This window comes from Balaenoptera ricei, chromosome 19 (assembly GCF_028023285.1).
Source record: "Balaenoptera ricei isolate mBalRic1 chromosome 19, mBalRic1.hap2, whole genome shotgun sequence".
NCBI classification, from domain to species: domain Eukaryota; kingdom Metazoa; phylum Chordata; class Mammalia; order Artiodactyla; family Balaenopteridae; genus Balaenoptera; species Balaenoptera ricei.
In genome coordinates this window covers 14,260,919-14,285,594 of record NC_082657.1, presented here as the reverse complement: position 1 = coordinate 14,285,594, position 24,676 = coordinate 14,260,919, and the positions used below count along the sequence as shown (strand labels likewise).

Below are 24,676 nucleotides of genomic sequence, written 5' to 3'. Positions count from 1 at the left end.
AAGGAGTGGTAAGACAGGGATTTGGATCCAGTCTGTCTCAGGGTCCATATTTTTAATCACTGTGTATGGTGCTTTTTAAAGCCAGGAGACCTAGTGCGCATCCCCTCTGCTGTATGACATCAAGCAGGGGCTTCCCCATTCAGAGCCTCAGTTTGCCCTCTGTGAAATAGAATGATGGCACCTTCCTTATCGCGAAGGGGGAGAGAGGGTAGCTGCCTTAAAGACACTCCCCCAAGCCCCCCCACCCCAAGCGCACCTTTGGCCAAGGCTTGGGGTTTGTAGGCGGGGCTCCGTCAAAGGGGCGTGGCCTTGGCCGTCCTGCTCCAATGGGGACCCGGGGGCGGGGACCTCCTCCCAGCTCTGTCCAGCACGCGAGTCCTCCACGCAGTTCCATCTACGCCGCGGGTGCCTCTGGCGTCCGCAGAGGTCTCCGACCCCAACTCACCCCCAGCCCACCTGTCCAGCCTTCGGCCCCCTCCTCTTAGTCACCGACCTCAGCCCCAGAACCTCTGGCCTCGACATCATGGGTGACGGAGGAGAGGGCGAGGATGAGGTCCAGTTTCTGCGGACGGTGCGTATCTCTGTGTTGGAGTCTCTGGGACTATCTCTCTGGTCTGAGTGTCTCTCTGTCTCCGATGTCTTTGTCCTGATTGCTGGTGGTCTCTGAGACTCTGGGGTCTCTCCTCTGTCCCTTTGGGTGACTGTCACTCCGTCTTTCTCCGTTTTTGTCTCTCTTAGTCTCCCCCATCTTTCTCGTCAGAGAATTAGCAGAATCTGGGACTACAGGATGGGGAGGAGGATCCTCCCTCCTCCACCCTCTCTTCTGACACTAGCGATTTGTCCCAGAGAAGGGGGCCGCTGGGAGAGCACCCCCTCCCACCACTCTGGAAGCAGGCACTTGGGGAAGGTGGTTCTAATTCCTGAGCTTAATTTAGCTGTCCCCCTCCCCCACCCCCCACTTAGCCCTAATTCTCTTTTTGCTCCAGACTCTGACCTATTTAAATTCTTGGGAAGAGGGCTGTGGTGGGCTGAAGGACACAACTCCTTTGAACTCCCAGCCCTTGAGGGTCTCCTGAGGGTCCCCCTGTTTCTGGGTCTTCTTTCTTCCCCCACTTGGTTTTGGGGAGGAGGGTCAGATATGGCTGCTAATGGTCTCTGGCTGGTGTCTCTCCCTATCTGTCTCTTTGGATTGTCTGTGTCTCTGTCTCTTTCCATCTCTGTCTCCCTGTCTCTGTCTCTGGCTTTGTTCTTCGGCTTCAGGCCCTCTGTGTTTCTCACTGTGTCTTCAACCCTGTCTCTCTCTGCATCTCTGACCCTCGGCTGGTGGGGGGCAGGGATGGGAATTGGAACAACAGGTGTCCCTCCCAGAATAGTCCGCTTTTCTGGGGCCTGGGCAGGGGACAGGGAGAGGATGGGGGGAGGGGCTGCCCATCTCGAAGTCCTTCCCACTTTTCCCTCCCAGTGGTTCTACCGAGTGTGGGGCTGTGAATATGGGAGGGGACATTCTCTCTTCCGGGCCAGGTCCTGCTGATCCTGCGCTAGCCCCTCCCCACCCACTCCAGGCCCTGGGAAATGCTGACACAGCATTCTGGCCCCAGAATAGGACCCTGGTGAGCCGGCTCTGGTTTCCTGGGAGGGAGGAATGAACAGCTGGGGCTGGTAGTGAAGGATAGGGACAGCTGGACATTCCGCCATGGGAGGAGGCCTAGCTGCACCCTAGACTCTTGCACTGGCTCCAGTCCCTTCGCAGACACCATGGGTTGGGCTCTCTCCTCCTCCCCAGCCCTAATAAGACCGTGGCCATGGCCTTGAGCCCCTGAGCCGCCACTCTACGTCAGACCCCATGCCCAGGGCCTCAGCCTCCTGAGGCATCTAATTATATCCTCACTGCCCTATCTTCTGAGGTAGGGCCCTATCTTTATCTCCCTGGGAGTTTTGAGGGAAACTGAGGCCTGAGTGGGAGTCAATGACCAAGGTTAAGGCCAGGAAGTGTCATCTCTGGATGCCCCTGGGGGCCAGCCCTCCTGCTTTCATAAGAGGAAAACTGGGCTCAGACTTGCCTGGCTAGCCAGTGTTGGATTCTAGAGGTCTGGCCTTGGCATCTCTTGGCCCCAGACTGGGTCCATTTTCCTGAACTTTACTGAGGTTGTGTGGTGGTTTTCTCAAACTTTTTGGATCTCATCCCACTGGTAAGAAATGTATTTTATATTGCAACCCAGTACATGCACATATTCACATACGTTATAAAAAGTCAACTTTATTCAGCTATAATTGACATGCAATAAATTGTACCCCTTTTAGGTGTTACAGCTGACAAGCTGTACACACCCATGTAACCACTATCATAATCAATAGAACATTTCCTTTACCCCAGAAAGTTCCCTTTGGCTCTTTGCAGTAATCACCCTGCCCATCTGCTTTATGTCAACATAGATTCCATAAGTCACTAACTAGTGTTTCATATAAAATATATGCTCATTTGTCTTGCTTCTTTTGCACACTGTAACATTTTTGACATTAATCCATGTAGTGTGTATTAAGAATTCATTTCTTTTTGTTGCTAAGTAGTATTCCATTGTGTGAATATACTACAATTTTTTTATCAGTTCATCTGCTGATGGACATTTGGGTTGCCTCCAATTCATGCTAGTATGCTCAAATTAGGTGCATTCGCACACAACTATTTTTAACTGAAACAAGTTTCATAAAATGTAGGTAGCCCTTAGAACACAAGGGGCATGCTGCTATTTTCTGTTCTTGCTCTACTTTTATTTCACTTTTTAAGCATGATGGGCATGGCCCCCAAGTTCATTTCATTTCCTTTTGATGGGTGGCAACATCCAGCCCTGCCCAGGCTGGGGTTCCTCAAAGCATGGCCCATGTCAAAACCTCCTGGGGGCTGGTTAATGGTCCAGATTCCCTGCTGACCCCAGATCTACTGAATCAGGCTCTTGGTGTTGAGGGGGAGACTGGGGCAGCAAGGAAGTTGCATTTTTAACCAGGCTACCCCCCTTCATTCTGATGCAGGAGAAAGTTAGAGAATCATTGATGTAGGGATTAGGCTCCCTGTCCCTAGTTTATATCTTGGTTTTGCCATTTGCCTGCTTCCTAACTTTGGGCAAGTGATTTTTATTTTTCTCTCTGAGCCTCAATTTCCCAATCTGGAAAATGGGGACAAAAATATGTACCATAAGGATTCAGTGGGTCCATGCAAATATCTCTCTGGGCTCGTCTCCTCCCACTTTCTCCCTTGCTCCTGATGGCAGCAGCGCCAGGCTGTCTCCCTTGCTTTTTCTGAATACCCACGGCCCCAGGCCTTTGCACAGGCCAACTCCTCTTCCGGGAACTTTCTTCCTCCAGAGATGATCAGGCCTGATTCCTTCTTGTTATTCAGACAAGGCTCAGCTCAAATGTCACCTCCTTGGAGAGGCTGTCACTTCACCCCCCTCACTGATGTCATCTCTACCCCAAAAGCCACTCTCTTATATCACCCTGGGTTATTTTTTCCATAACGCTTATCACTGAAATTAACATTATAAACTGATTCCCCTGTTCATTGCATTTCCCCCCACAAGGATGTCAGCTCCACAAGGACAGGGAATTTGTCTGCTTTATTCGCTGCTCTATATCCAGTGCCTAGATCAGTGCCTGGCACATGGCAGATGCTTAATCAGTGTCTATTAGATGAATGTAAAGCCCTGAGCATGAGGTCTAGCAGAGAGTATGTACTTAATAAATGCAAGCTGTATGATCCCTGTGAATACACGGCATATGCCAAGATGTCGGGGTTGGGGGTAATAGGACAGAGCAGTCCTGGGGCCTCCGGCCAACAGGATGAATCTCTCTCCCTCCTCCCAGGCTGACAGAAAGAATGAGGGCTGCCTGTGTGGGGTGAAGCCCAGGATTTGCTGGAAGGGCTGGAGTCTGTGTGACTTCAGGCAGAACGCCTAGCCTCCTTGAACCTGTTTCCTTTGCTGTAAAATGGAATAATCACTGTCTTAAGTGTGGTTAAACACTGCGTCTCCATCTGTTTTTTTCCCCATCAATTTTGATTGAAACCTCTATCAGTAAAAATGTTGAGCACGCCCCCACATACATTTATATTAGTTATGAATGTAATATGGGCTATTCTACTAACATATCAAGAGGTGGTCTAACATTCTAAAAGTGGCATATTGGGACTTCCCTGGTGGTCCAGTGTTTAGGACTCCACACTTCCACTGCAGGGGGTGCGGGTTCGATCCCTGGTCGGGAAACTAAGACCCCACAAGGGAAACTAAGATCCCACAAGCTGCGCGGGCTGTGTGACCTCAGGCAAATCACTTCACCTCTCTAGGCCTCTGTTTCCACAGGTTCACATACTAGGACTTACCTCAGAAGGTTGTTTATTTTACTTAAAATTTTAATTTATACCCTCGAGATTATTTCAAATTTAGAGAAAAGTTGCAAGGTTAGCTCAGAGAACTCCCATGTGGCCTTCAGTCATTTCCCCCAAATGTTAGGATGTAGCATGTCTGCTTTATCATTCCCTCCATCTCTCCCTCCCTCTCTCTCCCTATTTTTTTCCTAAGCTGTTTGAGAGTAAGCTGTGGACATGATACCCTTAACCCCTAAATCCTTCAGTGTCTGTTTCCTAAAAAAACAAGGGATGTCTCTCACAAAACCACAGCACAGTTATCAAAATCAGGAGATTTCGTATGGCTATGATACCATCATCTAATTCACAGTCTATGTTTCACCTTTCACCACTTGTCTCTATACCATCTTTTATGGCATTTCCCCTCCATCCAGGATCCAGTCCAGACTCTGACACTGCATTCAGGAGTCATTAGACAGCACTCCTTAAATGATAGCTACTATTAAAATAACACACAAAAGAATAATTAGATAAGGCTGAACTTAAAAGCCATTTAACTTGAGGCGCTCATATCTTCCACCCTCCAGTGACTCACCTTGTGGACCCCCACCTGGGAGTCCTCTGGAGTCAGTTGGACTGGGGTTCAGATCCCAGCTGCTTCTCTTATCAGCCGTGTGGCCTTGGACAAGCCACGTCCCCTCACTGAGCCTCGGTTTCCCCATTTGAACGTGGGGATGCCACTGGCTTGGATCTCATGGGGGTGTTAGAAGCATGTACAGTGCTCAACACGGGCCCCTACTTGATAAATGGCGAGGGTGGCTATTATTAGTCACATCTTTTTCACGAGGAGAAGGGCCAGGTGGGTGGCCCATGGTACAGTGTCTGCGGGATGCGGGTGGGATGCGGGCGCCCACCCTGACCCTCTGCCCGTCCCCAGGACGACGAGATGGTCCTGCAGTGCAGTGCCATGGTGCTCAAGGAGCAGCTCAAGCTCTGCCTGGCCGCCGAGGGCTTTGGCAACCGCCTCTGCTTCCTGGAGCCCACCAGCAATGCCCAGGTCTGTGCAGGACGGAAGGAAGAGGGGGTCTGAGGGGCAGAGAGCCTGGGGCCCAAAGAAGAGGCGTCTGGGAGTCTGGAGAGGGGATGCTGACAGGAGGGGGAATAGGGAGGGGGGCTAAGAGGGAAAAGGGGCTGGAGGTCTGAGGAGGGGAGCTGGGGTCCTGGGGGAAGAGGGAGGGGGGCTAAGGAGATAGAAGGTCTTGAGTTCAAAGAAGAGGGGATCTGAAGGGGGTGCTGATAGGAGAGAAAATGGGAGGGGGCTTACGAGGGAAAGGGGCAGGGGTCTGAGGTGGGTGGAGGTGGAGGTCTGAGGAGGGAGGGGCAGGGGGTCTTAGGAGGCAGGGGTCTGAGAGGGCAGAGGGTCTTCAATCCAAAGCAGAACAGCCTGGAGGGTCAGGGGGTGCCAGCAGGGGGCTGACTGGGGAGGGGGTTGGAGGCTGAGAGGTGGAGGGAGCCTGGGGTCTGAGCCTGAGGTGAACTCAGGGTCTGAGGGAGGAGGTGACCTGGGGGGATGCGGTGGAGGCTGGGAGAGGGAGGAGACCTGGAGTTTGATGGGGGAAGAGGCCAGGGGCCTGAGGTGGGCAGAGAGTCTTGGGTCCAAGGGGGAGGGTGTCTAAGTGCTTGAGGTGCCTGGGTGGGAGACTGAGGCGGGAGGTGTGAGGTGGGACCTTGCCCCTGGGACTTTGAAGCAGTGTTCACAGGTGTCTGAGGGAGAGGGCAGGAGCTGGGCCTGTCTGCTTGTGACAGTGGGAGCTGGGGCTTCCTTTGGGGTTGGAGAGATTTGGGTTTTCTGCCGGGAGGGCAAGGAGGAGGCTCCCAGAGCTGGATGGGTGGAATGTGTCTGACAGGGGCTGAGGCTTCCTATGGGATTAGGTGTGGTGTGGAAACTTCTGTGAGGTTCGGGTTGGGTAGAGGGAGGAGGCAGAGGTGTTTTCTGGGATGTTGGTGCGAATTCAGGACGTTTGAAGCGGGAGGCAGAGGGCAGGGCTTCTTGGAGGGTTGGGGTCGGCTCTGGGTCTCTAAGGGGTGTAGGTATTTAGACTAGGGGCAGGGCGTGCACCAGCGCTCTGGAGCCTTCAGGTCCCCCATTCACATCTCCCCATCCCCCAGAATGTGCCCCCCGATCTGGCCATCTGTTGCTTTGTCCTGGAGCAGTCCCTGTCCGTCCGAGCCCTGCAGGAGATGCTGGCCAACACCGTGGAGGCCGGCGTGGAGGTGAGGCTCCCACCCAGGTGGGATGGGTGGCAGGGATGGGTGGGAGGACCTGGGGGTCATTTACCATCTGTTCTTCTTCCTCTCTCTGCCCTGCCCCCCAACAGGCCCTCAATTTGGATAAGTGGGTAGGTCTGGCCTTGGGTGTCATCTGTCCTTGCCACCTCTCCTGACCCCAGGTGGGCCTGTTGGGTCCACATCCTGCACACAGGGGCTGGGGAGTCTTCCCCACCCCGGTTGTCAGGGTCTGTGGAACCCAGAACAGGCCAGGCAGGCAGGAAGGAAGGGGGTGGGGGCTTTTGAGCCCCTGTTCTCCCACCTGCTCCTTTCTCCTCTTTTCCATCCTTTCCTCCAACCCTCCTAGCTCTTCTCCGCATGGGACCTCTCCCCTCATCACCTCCCTCCATCCCAAGTGTGAGTCCCCTCCGGTCCAGGAGTGGGTCCGCCATGTGATCACGTGGCCCCATCACATGGTCCCCTCAGAGCATGGGCATGTGAGAGCTGGGATGGGGGGCATGATGCCATCGAGTGCTGGGTGTACCCACCCACTCCCAAGAGGCGCTGAGTCTCCTTGGGCCCGGGGGTGTGTGGCAGCACAGGGCAGGTCCCTGCGGGTGATGCTCCAATGTTTAACAACTGGTAGGACAGTACCGGTGTACAGCTGTGCTATGACAGGTGAGAGCAGAGGGGGCTGAAGTCCGTGGAACACGAGATACGAGGGCTTCCCTGAGTGACCCCAGGTATCTGAACCTCTGGAAGAGGGGTTCAGCCCCCTGAGTGACTTTGGGGCCTAGTTAACAGGTTGAAGGAGGACAGAGTGGGCTTTGGGGAACAGAAAACACCCCATCCACAGGCTTCTCAGAGACACAGAGCTTGCTTTCCCTGGAAGCAGGGAAACTGAGGCAGAGACTCTGCTGTGGGTCTGAGCTGAGGCTTCTTCGCATCCAGGCCTGAGCATGGTGTCTTCTGGGAAGTGTATTCCCACCTGAGATAGGCCAGATGTTTCAGGGGGGTCTATTCTCACTCTGTGTCCTCCCCTGCCCCCTGCAGTCGTCCCAGGGTGGGGGACACAGGACGCTCCTGTACGGCCACGCCATCCTGCTCCGGCACTCGCACAGCGGCATGGTAAGTGCGTCCGGGAGGGGCCAGGGGCCAGGGACTGCAATGCCCGCCAGGTGGCTGATTCCCCCTTACAACCCTAGTACCTGAGCTGCCTCACCACCTCCCGCTCCATGACTGACAAGCTGGCCTTCGACGTGGGACTGCAGGAGGATGCAATAGGTGCAGGGGCTGGAGGGAGGGGGTACGATGGGGACGCCGCAGGCAGGGAGTTGGGATGCAGAAGGTCTGCAGAACCCCGGGAGCGGGCATGGGGGTGTTCCAGGGGCAAAGGTGGGGGGCTTTGGGGCTGAGAGTCTGGGGGTGTGGATGAACGCATCCTGGACAGAGAGACTCGGGCAAGCAGGCAGAGAGTCTGAGGACAGGAACGGGGGACTGTGAGGCAGAGAGTTGGGGGCGGTAAGAGGAGAGCTTGGGACGGAGGGCTGGGGAGCCTCCGTGGCTGGGAATGCCTTGGGGAAGAGCGTTCTGGGCAGGCCTCACCCCGCCCCCACCCACAGGAGAGGCCTGTTGGTGGACGACACACCCGGCCTCCAAGCAGAGGTCGGAAGGAGAGAAGGTCCGAGTTGGGGATGACCTCATCCTCGTCAGCGTCTCCTCTGAGCGCTACCTGGTGAGTAGCACCTCCCTCACCACAGCTCCTACTGCCCCCGGGGCTGGGGGCACACGGGATCCACCCCGTCTCCTCCTCATTGCTTTGCCTGGTCTCTGGCCCCAACGTCCTGACTCCCAATTTCCAGTTTCCATCCAATTTCTGGTTTCTGACGCCCCATTTCCTGACTTGATCTCGGTTTCTTGATCTGTGACCTCTAATTTTTGGCCTCCTGTCTGCCGGTTTCCTGGCTTCCACCCTTGGTTTCTGACTCACTCTGGAACTATTGCTCACCCCCCATTACCTCTGACCACCACATCCTGGTTGCCCCCAGCACCTGTCCACGGCCAGTGGGGAGCTCCAGGTTGACGCCTCCTTCATGCAGACACTGTGGAACATGAACCCCATCTGCTCCGGCTGCGAAGAGGGTGAGGACCCCAGACCTCTGACCCCTAACCTAAGACCCCCAAAACAGACCTTCAACATTGCCCCTCAGACCCCAAACCAAGATCTCCAAATTATGAACCTCACACTTAGATCTCCAACTGACCGCCAGTCTGGAACCCTAGAGCTCAGACCTCGAAAGCTAAAACTCAGTATCAGACTCCTAATTCAGACCCCAAAGCTCACATGCCAAACTCAGGTCCTGGAGGTCAGACCCCTAAACTCAGACCCAAAGCTTAGAACATCGTATTTGTAGCTTATCCCTCAGACCCCAAGCCTCAGATGACAAGCACATGCGACCTCAGCCCCCCAAAACCAGCCCCCCAAATTAAAACTCAGATCCCCAAACTAAGAACACTAATTCAGACCCCAAACCTCAGCCAATCAACTTCACACCTCCAACTTTAACCTCAAATCTCCAAAATCATCTCCCAGTTTTCAGACCCCCATGCTGAGACCCTAAAGCATGAACCCAAAATGTTGAACCCAATTCTCACACCCCAAACCTCAGAGCCGTAAGCCAGACCCAAGCTGAGACTCAAGCCACAGATCTCGAAACTCAGGCCTTAATCTCAGACCCTGAAACTCAGACCCACCAACTTCTAACTACAAAGCTCACATCTCCCCAGACTCAGACCCCAGAGCTAACCCTTCCAAACCTCAGACCTCAAACCTCAGATACCAGCCTCAGACCTCCAAAATAACACTCAAAATTCAGACCCTGACTTCAGACCCAACCATCCTACCTCTAAACCCAGACCCCCATATCAAGCCCTGGAACTCAAACCTCAGAATCAGGGAACATTAGACCCAAATCTCTAATGACATTCTCTGAACCCAACCTCAAAAATCCAGACAGAGACCTTTCATCCCCAGACCCACAAACCTCCCAAACTCAGCCCTGCACACCCAGACCCCCAACATTAGATCCCCAGCCTCAGACCCCAAATCTCATGCCCCTACTTCAGGCCTCAATCTGAGCCCAAATCTCAGACTACCACTTTGTACCCTGAAACTCAGATCTCCATCTGCAGATCCCCAAACCCAGCCCCCAGCTTCCCACAGGGCAGAAGCAGGGCCTGCAAACTCCACTATGGCTCCCAGGCCTTTCTGGGGCTCCAGCTTCCCGATGACCACTTTCCTTTGCTCCTGTCCAGGCTATGTGACCGGGGGCCACGTGCTCCGCCTCTTTCATGGACACATGGATGAATGTCTGACCATTTCCCCTGCTGACAGTGATGACCAGCGCAGGTCTGGGCTTGGGGACAAGAGGGTCTGGTGTCTTCGGGCCAGAAGGGGGATGGCAAAGGTTGGCTAGGGGGGCCTGGAACCCTAGGATTAGGGATCAGATGCTGGGGGGCTGGAGCCTGAACTCTTGACCTCACTCTCTTCCATGTACCCAGACTTGTCTACTATGAGGGGGGGTCTGTGTGCACCCACGCCCGCTCCCTCTGGAGACTGGAGCCACTGAGAATCAGGTAGGGGGCAGGGGCAGAGGAGGCAGGCTGGGGGAGGGGCTAGGGGTTCCTGGGGGCCCTGGGAGGAGAAGAGTGTCTTGAAGGAAGAACTGAGGAAGAGACTGGAGGGTTTTGAGGGAAAATCTGGGGAGCCTAAGAGAGCAATAAAGGTCCTCAGGGTCCTAGAATCCTGGAGGAAAAAGAGGTCTTGGGGGTAGTGGAGGTTCCTGAGGGAGAGATCAGGGTCTCGAGTAAAATTGTGGGGAAAGGAGGGGAGAAAATGACAGATCTGGGAAAACTGGAGACACTGAAATCATCTGGGCAGCCCTGAGGAAGTGGTGAGGGCCTGAGAGAAGATTGGGGTTCTTAAAGGAAGGCTGGGGGTCCTAAGAAGGATTTGAGGGCTCCAAGGAAGATTTGGGCACCCTGGAACAGGGCTGAGGGCTTGAGGAGGTTTCAACCAAGACTATGGTGCCCATGGGAGAATTGGGGGGCCTCTGACCTCTCCCTCGTCCTCACTCTCTGCAGCTGGAGTGGGAGCCACCTGCGCTGGGGCCAGCCACTCCGCATCCGGCATGTCACCACCGGGCGGTACTTGGCACTCATTGAGGACCAGGGCCTAGTGGTGGTTGACGCCAGCAAGGCCCACACCAAGGCCACTTCCTTCTGCTTCCGAATCTCCAAGGTCGGTGGGGTCAGGATACCCTCCCTCAGCTGGAGCCCCAAATCCCGCCCCAGCCCCCCACCACTCTGCAGTATCTTGGGGGGGCTCCCCCATTAAATGCACAAGCAGAGGAGGCTGACCTCTGTCCCCTGCCCCTGTAGGAGAAGCTGGATACGGCCCCCAAGCGGGATGTGGAGGGCATGGGCCCCCCTGAAATCAAATATGGGGAGTCACTGTGCTTTGTGCAGCACGTGGCCTCAGGCCTGTGGCTCACCTATGCTGCCTCGGACCCCAAGGCCCTGCGGCTCGGCGTGCTCAAGAAGAAGGTGGGCACCTGGCAGAGGGAAGGCGTGGGGTACAAGCTGGGGCAGGAAGGGGACTGGGGGTGATGATGCTTGAGCCTTTAGGAGTTTGAGGATGGGATTGAGAGAAAGACAAAGACTGAGAGAGAAACTGAGATTGAGAGAGACAGGAAAAAAGAAAGAATACATATATGAAGAGAGAGAGAGAAGTATAGACAGACATGGAGACAGACAAATAGAGAAAGATAGAGACAGAGAGACAGAAATAAGAAAGACAGAGGTGGAGAGAAAAAGATGAATAATAACAGACTGAGAATAACATTCAACCAATTATTGAGTACCCCAAACCAATTATGGAGTACCCCAGTTGTTGTGGATGTATGTGTGGACAAATAGGTGAGCTATACAACCTGTTCCCTGCCTTCCCTGTGCTCAGACACTGTGACTAAACCCTCTCTAATGAAGTACACAGTTTTACAACCGAAGAGTGGGAAAGCTACTTTTGACAGAGGGAACAGCACGTGCAAAGGCCCTGAAGTTGGGATGAGGTTGGTCTGATGCAATCACTGAAAGGAGATCTAGTTTGGCTGGAGGAGAGTGAGCGAGGGGTGAGTCGTGGGAGATGAGGACAGAGAGGGGACAGGAAGAGGTCAAGTAGAGCCTTGTGGGAGGGTCCTGGCTTTTACTCTGGATGAGATGGAGCCACAAGATAGTCTTGAGCAGGCCAGGGCACGGGGGGCGACCTGATTCAGGTTCACAGGGTTCTTGAGCTGCTTATGGGAACAGACTATGGGGGTGGGCAGAGCTGGAGAAGGAAGACCAGGGCAGGTCTGCACTGGTGCACGGGGAGGATGACAGTGGACAGCAGCAGGGTGGGGACTGTGGAGTGAGGAAAGGGGGCAGAGTCTGGTTGTATTCTGAGGGCAGAGCCAACAGGATTTTCTGACAGATTGGATATCAGGGTGAGGGATTGAGGATGAGACCATGATTTTTGTCCTTTTTTGCCCTGAGCAGCTGGAAGAAGGGAAGTGCCATTAACTAAGTCAGGGACAGCCAAGTATCAGCTCAGGAGGACGGGCCCCAATGCCTAGAACAGAGCCACTCAATAGACTTGCTGAGTGAATCAGTGAGAAGACTAGGGCGGCACCTGTTTGTGAAAAATGAGGCTGAAGTTGGATACAAGAGCAGAGGATGTAGAGACGGGCCTGGGCCAGGGAGGGCAATGTGGGAGTCGTCAGCAGGTGGATGGTATTTACAGCTGCTGGACTGGATGGGGTCCTGGGGAGGTCAGCTCAGGGGAAAGCCGGCAGCCATGATGGTCTCACCTCCCAGAAAGGTGTTCAGGTGTTCTGTCTGGGACATGTTAAGTTTGGGGTGCCATTAGAGCTTTCTGGTGGGGGGATGTTAAGTCAGTAGTAGATACAAATGGAGAGGGTCTGGCCTGGAGACAGACAAGATAGAGAGAGACAGAGAGGGAGAGACAGGGAGAATCAAAGAGGGACAGAGAAAGAGAGAAAGAGAGACAGAGGTAGAGAGAGAGATGGACATAGAGACAGAGAGGGAGAGACAGGGAGAAAGAGACAGAGCATGGGATAGGCATGAGAGAGACAAAGACAGACAGACAGAAACAAAGAGGACAGAGACAGAGAGTGAGAGGAGAGACCTAGAGGGGGGGAAAAGAGAGGGGGTTGAGAATGAAAGACACAGGGACAGATGAAGAGGGACTGGGGGCGGAGCTGGCAGAGAGATTCCGTAGAGGATGGGGGCAATTTGGGGGCTAGAGTCTGGGTGGAGGCCTGGGGAGCATGGCCCTGGGTGGCTGAGCCCCCTCCTGACGTCTCTCTCCCACCACTGTCAGGCCATTCTGCACCAGGAGGGCCACATGGACGATACTCTGTCACTGACCCGCTGTCAGCAGGAGGAATCCCAGGCCGCCCGCATGATCTACAGCACTGGCGGCCTCTACAACCACTTCATCAAGTGCGCCACCCCGCCCGCTCTGCCCTGGGGGGCCAGGCCACACCTTGACCCCATGCTCCTGGTGTTCATGCGCCCGACCATTTAATCTCTACCTCTGACATTCACCCCTCTTACATACACAAACTCCTGACCTCTACATACTTGACCCCTAATCTGACCTCGACAGCTATGACTTTGACTTCACACCCCTGACACCCTCGACACTGGACCTCCCTAGCCCTGACCTCTGCTTTCATGACCTGTCCCTACGCAGGCGTGGGTCCCAGGCCCAGCTCTGCCCTTGGCCACTGTGTCACCTCGGGCCAATCAATGCCCTTCTCTCTCTGCGTCTCAGTCTCTCTCTCTCTGTTAAATAGGTGTGTCTGTGGGAGTCTGGCAGGGACCGGGGGTGGGTGGGGGCGGGACCCTCACAGTGTTCCCGGACCCTCACTGATAAGTGCGCCGTCTCCGCAGGGGCCTGGACAGCTTCAGCGGAAAGCCGAGGGGCTCGGGGTCTCCGGCTGGCACAGCACTGCCTCTCGAGGGCGTCATCCTGAGCCTGCAGGACCTCATCGGCTACTTCGAGCCACCCTCCGAGGAGCTGCAGCATGAGGAGAAGCAGAGCAAGCTGCGCAGCCTGCGCAACCGCCAGAGCCTCTTCCAGGAGGAGGTGAGGCCGCGGCCCGGGAGGGCGGGGTCTGTGGGCGCGGGGGCGGGGTCTTCAGAGGGGCGGAGCCTGCCGGACCCGGGGAAGCAGTGGTCTGAGAGGGGGCGGGGCAGGTGGAGGGGCAGGAGGAAGGCCCTGGCCTGGGTGAACAGGGCGGGGAGGCGGGTCGTAGGGGACACGCGAGGGGGCGGAGCCTTGAAGCGGGTCCGGAGCGGGTTGGTGGGCGAGGCTTTGGTGAGGGGCGGGGCCTGTGAGAGCAAGGTGGAACCGGAACCTGAAGGCGGGGGGCAGGACTTGTTCCCTCTCCTGGGAGGACGGGACGGGGTTAGGGTAAGCTCTGGGCCAAGGCAAGCCAGTGGAGGCAAGGCCTGGGAAGAAGTCAGAGGCTGAGCTACTAGACTCAGGGGGCGGTGTCTGTAGGGGTAGGGCCTGCGGGGTGGGAGGATAGAACCAGAGTGGGGCATGGTGGGGGGCAGGGCCAGAGAGGTGGGATTTTTGGGTGGGAGGATAGTGTAGGGCGGGACCTCAGCTTGGGTCAGAGGCTGGGGGTCTGTGTGTTATGAGAGGAGACGTGGTGGGCTCCGCTCAGCACGGAGTCTGAGTGCGAGGGGCCGAGAGGGGTGGAAGACTGGGGCTGCACAAAGGTTCGGGGTCTGATGTCTCCTCAGGGTGATTGGGGAGCATGTTCATTTAAAGGCTTCCAAGTTGGCCCCGCTCCTCTCCAGGGGCTCCCATTGTGATGGGGGTGGCAGACCTAGAAATGACGATAGTAACAACAACAAAACTTACTAATGGAGTGGGATTAGTATATGCGAAGTGTTTAGAACAGTCATAGCACATAGTAGATGCTAAATAAGTGTCAGTGGTTATTGTTACTTTGAATTTAGCTCTTACTGTGTGTTATGGGTGTTATATACCTGACATCCTCCCCATAACCCCATGGCGGATTGTAATTCCCATATTACAGATGGGTCACTGAAGCGCAGAGAGATTAAATAACAGCCATTGCTGAACAAATATACCAGGGGGGATATAGCTGTCAAGAAAACAGACAAAAATCCCTGTCCTTATGGAGTTGACGTGGGGCGGGAGGATAAATGAGCAATAAAATAGGAGGATTATGTGGTATATTAGATGATGATAAGGAGAAAAACAAAGCAGGGCAGGGACTTCCCTGGTGGTCCAGTGGTTAAGAATCCGCCTTCCAAAGCAGGAGACGCGGGTTCGATCCCTGGTGGGGGAACTGAGATCCCACATGCTGCGGGGCAACTAAGCCTGTGCGCTCTAGAGCCCACGTGCCGTAACTACTGAGCCTGTGCGCTCTGGAGCCCGCGCGCCACAACTAGAGAGAAGCCCACGTGCCACAACGAAAGATCCTGCATGCTGCAACAAAGATCCTGCAACTAGGCTCCGCAACTAAGACCCTACGCAGCCAAATAAATAAATAAATAAATATTAAAAAAAAAAAAAAGCAAGCAGGGCAGCGGTAGGGAGTGCTGGGGTTATTGCAGTTTAAAATACAGTAGTCAGGGAGGGTCACCTGAATGAAGAGAGGCAGCCATGTGTACACCTGAGGGAGGGACAGAGGGGAGATAGAGCAAGTACACGGACCATGAAGTGGGAGTGGGCCTGGCAGCTTCCAGAATAGCAAGGAGGCCGAGATGACTGGAACTGGGTGAGCTAGGGCAAGAGTGGGAGGAGACGAGCACAGAGAGGTGACAAAGGCCAGGCCATGGTGAGGACTTGCGGTTTGGGAGCCACAGAAGGGTTAGGTCTTTGAAAGTCACAACGAGTTAGGGGCAGAGCCGATGTGTGTGACTGCAACTGGTTGATGCACTGCATCTCTTACTACGGGCCCAGGATACAGATACGACAATTATCATAGCAGCCCAGTTGTCCACCACCACTGGAACGAATCCACACACGTGGCATATCCGTACGATGGCTATGGATACTACTCAGCAATGAAAATGAACAAACGACAACCCCATGAAACAATGCTCTTAATCTTAAAGCGTAATATTGAGAGAATTCCCTGGTGGTCAAGTGGTTGGCACGCGGCGCTTTCACTGCCAAGGTCTCGGTTCGATCCCTAGTCAGGGAACTGAGATCCTGCAAGCCGCTCAGTGCGGCCAAATAAATAAATAGAAAAAAAAAATTTTTTTTAAAGTAATGTTGAGCAAAAGAATCCATGTGCAGAAGAATACTTACTGTACATCTCAAGTTCAAAAACAGGCAAAATTTTACTAGACTGTTTACGAATGCATGCATAGGTAGTAAAAATAGAAAAACAAGGAAAGGATTTCCATAAAAGTCAGGATAACGGTTATCCCTAGCAGAGAGGGTTGTGTAACAGGAGGGGCATCGAGGTGATTTCTGGGAGGCTAGCAATGCTCTCGTTCTTGACCTCGGTCATGGTTACACAAGTGTTCTTCCATATTTATTTGTGAAACCATATACATTTTTTTTTTTTTTTTTTTTTAGAAATTCACGTTCTTTATTTATTTATTTATTTATGACTGTGTTGAGTCTTCGTTTCTGTGCGAGGGCTTTCTCTAGTTGCGGCAAGTGGGGACCACTCTTCATCGCGGTGCGCGGGCCTCTCACCATCGCGGCCTCTCTTGTTGCGGAGCACAGGCTCCAGACGCGCAGGCTCAGTAGTTGTGGCTCACGGGCTTAGTCGCTCAGCGGCATGTGGGATCTTCCCAGACCAGGGCTCGAACCCGTGTCCCCTGCATTGGCAGGCAGATTCTCAACCACTGCGCCACCAGGGAAGCCCCATATACATTTGATCTTTATTATTTCCAGATTCTGTATTTGCAAATATGCCTACTTGCTAAAATTTATTTGTAACCTCCAAATCAATGCTTGCAGAATATTTGTAGTCATTTGTGGACATGTGCAGAGAGGCCAAAAATTTAAGTCATTTGATGTTGTGTTTCCAGCTGAGGTTGAACAAGGCGACGATCTGCCTTGTTATTTCAACTCTCACCTGTAAGCAAGTGTCCTTTTCGTGGTGTATTTAGTGCCACACTTTTCACATTTTTGTGCTTTTTGTTAATTTCACTGATTAAAATGGCCCCTAGGGCTTCCCTGGTGGCGCAGTGGTTAAGAATCCACCTGCTAATGCAGGGGACATGGGTTCGAGCCCTGGTCTGGGAAGATCCCACATAAAAAAAAAAAAAAAAAAAAAAAAATTGCCCCTAAGCACAGTGGCAGAGCGCTGTCTAGTGTTCCTAAGTGCAAGACGGCTGTGATGTGCCTTACTGAGAAAATATGTGTTAAAGAAAAGCTTCACTGAAGCATGAGTTACAGTGCTGTTGGTTGTGAGTTTAATGTTAATGAATCAACAACATCTATTAAATTAGTGTCTTTAAACAGAAACGCACATAAAACGAGAGTGTGTATTGATTGATGGACTGATGAAAATGTTGTGCTCAGAGACTCAGAGAAACCCCCTGTGTTTCCCCTGGGAGCCTTGGTTCTCAGGATTCACTCAGTGCTCACGGCGACTTTACAGAACCTAACTACTACGAAAAACAAGAATAGACTGTGTATGTTTTATGTGCTTTTCTGTATGTCTGTTATAATTCAAAATAAAAGAAGATGAAAGGTTAAAATGTTTTTTAAAAAAAGAGAGAGAAGGCAAAAATCTCTCTGATGGTTGGTGTGGAGAGTGAGCTGGGCCAGTGGGACCAGGAGTAGGGTCCTTGGAGGTGGAAAGGAAGGAAAGAAAATACTGGAAGGAGAAGCACAGATTCAGTCCTGATGTTAATAGGGTTGTATTACGTTGGGGACAGAGGCAGAGTGGGACAAGGCCAGGTCTGGAGAGCCGAGGAGGAGAGGAGAGAGTTGGGAGTGAAGGTGCACACAGATGGCTCTGGTTTAGACCTGGGGACACCCAGTCACTAGTTGTTGAAGGAATATGAATTAGCAAGTCCAAGAAAGGCAAGGAAGGGAGGGCCTGGGATTCCTGTGATGAAACCCCCTGTTTTCTCTACCCCAGGGTATGCTCTCCCTGGTCCTGAACTGCATCGACCGCCTAAATGTTTACACCACTGCTGCCCACTTTGCCGAATTTGCCGGGGAGGAGGCAGCCGAGTCCTGGAAAGAGATTGTGAACCTGCTCTATGAAATCCTGGGTGAGGGGCCCCAGACTTGACTCCCCCTGGAGCACCCCAGGTTCCCAGTCCTACTGGGTCTGACCCCTCTCTCCACCCTCAGCCTCTCTGATCCGTGGCAATCGTGCCAACTGTGCCCTCTTCTCCAACAACCTGGATTGGCTGGTCAGCAAGCTGGATCGGCTGGAGGCCTCCTCGGGTAGGCGAACCCAGGCGGAGGGGATGGGGACCTGCAGGGACGGGAGGACTGCAGCCGCCTCACCTCTCACTCTGATCCGTGTGCAGGGATCCTGGAGGTGCTGTACTGTGTCCTGATTGAGAGTCCCGAGGTCCTGAACATCATCCAGGAGAACCACATCAAGTCCATCATCTCCCTCCTGGACAAGCATGGGAGGAACCACAAGGTTGGCCTCTCATCCCTGACCTCTTATCCCCTGAGTTCTGAACCCTGACCTTTCCCCATGGCCCTCAAATTGCCCCCATTTCCCCATCTTATCTCTTACCTGGACTCCTCTACCACAAGCTTCCGTCTCAACACAAAGGTCTCAAACTCATGGTTCTTAAATGGATTCTGGGCCACAGATGTGCTTCATTAACTCTTTGAAGTATTTTTTCAATTTCTAATTTTGTAGCCTTTAGGGGGGCTGCATAGACACTCTCCAGTTTGCCCCAAGTGCTACTGGTTCCCACTGAATTATTTCTAACCACTTCACATATTTACATTACCTGGCCCCTGAAGACGCAAGTTCGCAACCTCCACTGATCTAAACCTCATCTGTGCTCTCTCCCTGACCGACCCTTTCACTCTTCCCGCTGACCTCTGACCTCTTACCCCAGTCTTTTTTTTTTTTTTGGCCAAGCCATGTGGCTTGCGGGATCTTAGTTCCCCAACCAACGATCGAACCCAGGGAGGCTCAGAGTCCTGACCACTGGACCGCCAGGGAATTCCTCAGTCTCTCTTTTGTTACATTGCTGATGTCTTATCCCAATTCATACGGCCCCCGCCTCTTGCCTGATGTTTCTCTTTGACCCCGATCTCTCTCTGTGACCCCTGACCTCCCACTTTCACCACCTCTTCTCAGTCAAAAGCTCCATCTCCCATCCTGGCATATCATCCTTCTGGTTTCCCACTCTGGGTCTTCCATGGACAACGCCCCCCGCCCGCCCGCCCAGGTGCCCTCACACCCTGACCTCTGACCTTGACCTCCAGGTGCTGGATGTGCTGTGTTCCCTGTGTGTGTGCAATGGCGTGGCCGTGCGCTCCAACCAAGATCTCATCACTGAGAACTTGCTCCCTGGCCGCGAGCTTCTGCTGCAGACAAACCTCATCAACTTTGTCACCAGGTCTGGCCCCTAACCCCTGACCCCAGAACTCAGAACCTCTCAATCCCCTCCCTGACTCAGATTCCACACCCAGGTGGATGGGCCTTCCTCCATGTCCCACCCCAGTCCCCACAGCTGTCCCCAGCTCACCCCTGGCTTCTCATTCCTCTTGTCCTCTCTCCCTGCTCCATTTCTGCCTCTGTCTCTTCCTCCCTCTTTCTTTCTTTCTGTGTTTGCTCTTTTTGTCTTCGTCTGTCTGTCTCTCTCTCTTTCTCCTCCATCTCTTTTTCCCGGTCTCTCTCCCATCTCTCTCTTCTCTGTCCTTTGATGCCTCTCTGTCTCTGTCTCTGCTTTCTCTCTCTGTTTCTGTGTCTCTGCTTTTCTCTTTTTCTTGTGTATGTATATCTTTGTCTTTCTCCCTTCCTCTCCCGCCCCCCACTGGCCTGGGTCTCCTCTCCATCCCTCCTTCATCCTCCTCTCCTGTCCTGTCTCTCCTACAGCATCCGCCCCAACATTTTTGTGGGCCGAGCAGAGGGCTCCACGCAGTACCTCAAGTGGTACTTTGAGGTGATGGTGGACGAGGTGGTTCCATTCCTGACAGCTCAGGCCACCCACCTGCGGGTGGGCTGGGCCCTCACTGAGGGCTACAGCCCGTACCCTGGGGGCGGCGAGGGCTGGGGCGGCAACGGGGTCGGCGATGACCTCTATTCCTACGGCTTTGATGGGCTGCATCTCTGGACAGGTACCTGGACCCTTCTAGGGGACCCTCAACCCTGACCATTGACCCAGGGCTTCTAGGCTCTCACCACATGCCTTGGGGTTCTTGGGATCCTGACCCCCAAACAGGCTAACTTTGACCCCTTACTCCTCATTTCCCAAGACCCTAACCCTAGAGCTTTCAGAATCTTGGCTCGAACCTGTTTCTTCATAGCCTCCAGAACTCTGACCCCAGAGGATGTCAGATCTCTGACCCTAGAGATCCCAGAAAACTGCCCCAATTATTATGATCTCTGATCTTTGACTTATGCCCCCAAAGGTTCCAGAATCCTAACTCCAAGACGACTTTAATCTTTGACCCCCACACCTCTCAGGAACCTAACCTCAGGGGAAACTTGACCTCTGCCTCTAATCTCTAAGGAACACTTCACCTTAGAGTTTCTAGGGTCCAGACCCCATAGGATCCTCTAATACCTGCCCCTTGTCTCTTGAGACCATTGGTTCCATTGGACCTCTGACTTCTGACTTCTCCCTGGTGATCCTGGTGCAGGACACGTGCCACGCCTGGTGACTTCCCCAGGGCAGCACCTCCTGGCCCCCGAGGACGTGGTCAGCTGCTGCCTGGACCTCAGCGTGCCGTCCATCTCCTTCCGCATCAATGGCTGTCCTGTGCAGGGTGTCTTCGAGGCCTTCAACCTTGATGGGCTCTTCTTCCCCATTGTCAGCTTCTCAGCTGGTGTCAAGTAAGGACTTGCCCCAGCCCCCTGGCCAGTCCCCAGACCTGGGACTGTCCTGAGACAGCTTCTGCAAGCACGCCATGGCCTTCTATGGGGCCAGGACCCAGCAGCCTTCTCTCAGGACTGACGGGCCAGACCCCTACATGAAGGTCCCAGTGACCTCTACATGATCCCAGACACTCTCAGTGTCCTCCCAATGACCCAGACCCTCCCAATGACCTCAGCTTCACCCCAGTCTCCAAGTGTCCCCCAAATTTCACAGTGACCTTCTAATGATTAATAAGTTTCTTCCAGTGACCTCCCAGATGACCTCTGACTCTCCCAATGATTCTATGCCATTCCAATGACCTCCAAATGATCCCAGAATCTGACAGTGATCTTCCAATGACCCCAAAGCCTCCCGGTGATCTGGGACTCTCCCAATGACTCCATGCTCTTAACAGCTTCTCAATGACCCCAGCATCTCCCAGCGATATTCTAATAGTTCCGTAATTTCCCAGTGACCTCTCAACGACCGCAGTTATTTCAAAGACCTCTCAGTGGCCCAGTCTTTTCCCAGTGACCCCAAGCTCTGTGAATGACTTACTCACCATTTCAGTGGCGATTATGATTTTCTCAAGGTTACACCAGACTCTCAGTGACTTCCAAATGACCTTCTTCTTGGTCTCCCCCAAACCTTCTGGTATCTCTAAATGCTCTGTTGATGCAGGACCTCCTCCAAAGGACCTTCCCATGACCTTGGATTAAGTCCCCAGTGACCTGACCCTCACTTTCCTTCTTTAGTTTTCCAAAGATTCCTATTGGCCTCCAACATTTTCTTTGACCTTAGACTTTCCTGACTCCTAAATGACCTCCGTGACGCTATGACTGTCCAGTGACCTCAGGTCTCCCCAGAACCTTCCACTGATCCCAAGATTGCTCCCTTACCCCAACTGAGTACAGACTCTCCTCTGTACACTGCCCTCACTAGTGACCCCCACTCTCCCACCTAGGGTGCGGTTCCTCCTTGGTGGCCGCCATGGCGAATTCAAGTTCCTCCCTCCACCTGGCTATTCCCCTTGTCATGAAGCTGTGCTCCCACGAGAGCGACTCCATCTGGAGCCCATCAAGGAGTATCGGCGGGAAGGGCCCCGGGGGCCCCACCTGGTGGGCCCCAGCCGCTGCCTCTCACACACCGACTTTGTGCCCTGCCCTGTGGACACTGTCCAGGTACTGCCTGCTCTGCAAGGGTTTCCTGGAGAGGCAGACTCCCTTAGGAGCCAGGGAGATGGGGAGCTGAGCTGGAAGCTGGGGACCCTGTTGTTTAACAGGTGGGGAAACTGAGGCAGAGAGGAGGCAAAGGAATCTCTCAAGGCAGAATCTCGGTTTCAGGGAGTCCTCAGTATAGTCCCCTAAAAAAAGGACTATTATTTATTTATTTAATTAAAAAAAAGTATTTATTTATTTATTTGCTGCTCCGAGTGGCTTGTGGGATCTTATCTCCCCGACCAGGGATTGAACCTGGGCCCTCAGCAGTGAAAGCACGGAGTCCTAGTCACTGGACTGCCAGGGAATTCCCTAAAAAGGACTATTATTGCCCCCAATATACAGCTGAGGAAAGTGAGGCCCAGAGAGGTTAAGCAGCCTGTGCAAGTCACACAGCATTTGAGCCCAGGCAGTCTGATCCCAAAGCCTATGATCTTATCCACCACAATTTGTTGGGCATCTTTTCTATTTCACACCTCTCTCACTCCTATCCCAATCTGAGCTCCCCACCTTCCCTCCAGGCATGTCCCTATAGGAGGGAATATAAGTCCTGTTTAAGAGCCTGATTACAAGGGTTTGACTTTCAGCATGTCACCGTGGGCATGCGGCTTCACTTCTCTGTGCCTCAGTTCCCTCACCTGTGAGGAAAAGGGGGGAACGAGAGAACCTCCCTCTAGCATTGTTGTGAAGGTTAGATGAATTAATATATGTGAAGTGCTTAGCATGGCCCTGAGGAAACAGTAAGTACTCAGTAGAGTTACTGTCATTATTGGTGGTAGTAGTGTTATTGCAGGGGTGAACTTGCCATCCCCCTGTAGCCAGGCCAGAGCCCTGGGCCTCCTCCTGGATGTCACCCTTCCCCTCCGCCACCCACCTGGTCGCCTCAGGGGTTGTCCACTCCACCTCCTCCCAATCCCTTCTCCCCCCCACATCCCACCCTGGTCCAACCATCATTATCTCTGCCTGCAGAACACCAACAATATAAATATTACTAGGCACCTACCACGTGCCATGCATTTATACAAACTATGCGAGAGAGTTAGGGGCACCGACCCCGGCACAGTCGCAAGTCCCAGCACTGCTCTCTCTGTCTTAAAAACAAAGGAATTGGTAAATGACACACCCTAGGGCAGGAAGCTAAAATAGTTTGGATAGAATCAGGACTCAAGCCCCAGTTCTTTTGATTCCGCATATTGTGATCTCTTGTCAAACACAAGCTTTTCCCCACACTTAGTTAAAGATCTGTAAAATGAAAATGCAGGTACTATTTATGTTTATTGAAAAAAAGTCCACGCAGTTGAAGCCCACATTGTTTGAGGGTCCACTGTATATAACATTTAGTAGTTTATGTAAATGATTTCACTGAACCCTTATAAAGTAAGTATCATGAGTTAATACTGTTCTGAGTCTCATCGTACAGAGAAGGAAAGAGACTCATCCATTCATTCAGCAAACATTTCACGAGCATCCCCTTCTGGGCTGGACAGGGCTGGGAAAATGCTGGAGACAGAGACAGCCCCAGCCCTGCCTTCACGGAGCTCCCAGCCCACAGGGGGAGACAGACCCATTCCCAGATAGTTCCTTAATTCTGAGGCTGCTAAGTCCTTACTCAGCCGGACATCAACCCTGGAGGCAGGGTGAGGTGATGGGGACCAAGGCTCGGCAGTAGGAAAGGTCAAAAGAGCTCTCTGGGGAACTGTTCAGGGCTCGCACATGTTCTCGGGAAGAGGGGTCACGACGCAGACTGGAGGGGAAGCAGGGACCTCACCAATGTCACCTGCCCCCAGATTGTCCTGCCTCCCCATCTGGAGCGTATTCGGGAGAAGCTGGCAGAGAACATCCATGAGCTCTGGGCGCTGACTCGCATTGAGCAGGGCTGGACCTACGGCCTGGTGAGGGGGCTGCGTGCAGCGCGGGGGAGAGAGGCTAGGCTGGCTGTGGTGGAGTGGCAACTGCTCACTAACTGGGAGGGGCTGGCGGCTGGGGGAAGCGACTTGGGGACATCAGGGGCTCCTTGGGTGGTAGAACGGGTCGGGGAGGCCAGGGGTCACAGTCTGGGAGTGCTGGGGAGGGAAGGGGAACCGAGGAGTTGACTCTGGAGTTTCTCCAGGTTCGGGATGACAATAAGAGGCTGCATCCGTGTCTCGTGGACTTCCACAGCCTACCGGAGCCCGAGAGGAATTACAACCTGCAGATGTCGGGGGAGACGCTCAAGTGAGGGGGTGACCAGGGAGCAGGGGCCCGGGCCTGACCGCTGGGCGGGAGGGCAAGGAGAGACAGGGAGAGCGAGACCGAGACTGAGGGAGACAGAGAGAAAGAGACAAAAGAGAGGCAGAGAGAGAGAGGGAGACTGGGATTGTGAGGCTGAAACTGACAGAGGGCAAGTAAGAGACAGAGGCATAAAGAGAGATGCTCAGTAACTGAAAGAGAGGGAAGAGACAAGGAAAGAAGCAGACAGGAAAAGACAAACACAAAGAGATACAACGACAGAGAAACAGGGAGAGTCAGGAGCGAGAGAGACACAGACACCAAGACGGAGAGAGACGGGACAGACGCCCAGAAAACCAGAACAAGAGAGGTGGAGAGAGCTAGTGACCCAGAGACAGAGCTGACAGGGGCTGGGGGATGAGGGGAGCTGGGCTGGGGGAGAGGACGCCAGCGGCAGGGAGGCCACATGGGGTGACCCTGTCCCCCTGCCCCC

At 53.5% G+C, this 24,676-nt stretch overlaps 1 protein-coding gene across 1 annotated transcript in view; it reads left to right on the top strand.

Annotated features, from left to right (window-relative positions):
• Window positions 1–373: 373 nt before the first annotated feature.
• RYR1 (ryanodine receptor 1) overlaps window positions 374–24,676 on the top strand; it is a 117,571-nt gene continuing 93,268 nt past the window's right edge. The window contains exons 1-22 of the mRNA XM_059903567.1: window positions 374–571; window positions 5,295–5,414; window positions 6,527–6,631; window positions 7,679–7,753; window positions 7,831–7,909; window positions 8,248–8,360; window positions 8,674–8,767; window positions 9,941–10,034; window positions 10,187–10,261; window positions 10,769–10,925; window positions 11,066–11,230; window positions 13,065–13,186; window positions 13,640–13,835; window positions 17,839–17,974; window positions 18,057–18,152; window positions 18,239–18,357; window positions 19,164–19,297; window positions 19,777–20,018; window positions 20,544–20,736; window positions 21,723–21,939; window positions 23,763–23,867; window positions 24,086–24,189. Coding sequence (XP_059759550.1) covers window positions 524–571; window positions 5,295–5,414; window positions 6,527–6,631; window positions 7,679–7,753; window positions 7,831–7,909; window positions 8,248–8,360; window positions 8,674–8,767; window positions 9,941–10,034; window positions 10,187–10,261; window positions 10,769–10,925; window positions 11,066–11,230; window positions 13,065–13,186; window positions 13,640–13,835; window positions 17,839–17,974; window positions 18,057–18,152; window positions 18,239–18,357; window positions 19,164–19,297; window positions 19,777–20,018; window positions 20,544–20,736; window positions 21,723–21,939; window positions 23,763–23,867; window positions 24,086–24,189 — 2,789 coding nt within the window. The 5' untranslated portion in view covers window positions 374–523. The remainder of the gene's footprint in view (window positions 572–5,294; window positions 5,415–6,526; window positions 6,632–7,678; window positions 7,754–7,830; window positions 7,910–8,247; window positions 8,361–8,673; window positions 8,768–9,940; window positions 10,035–10,186; window positions 10,262–10,768; window positions 10,926–11,065; window positions 11,231–13,064; window positions 13,187–13,639; window positions 13,836–17,838; window positions 17,975–18,056; window positions 18,153–18,238; window positions 18,358–19,163; window positions 19,298–19,776; window positions 20,019–20,543; window positions 20,737–21,722; window positions 21,940–23,762; window positions 23,868–24,085; window positions 24,190–24,676) is intronic.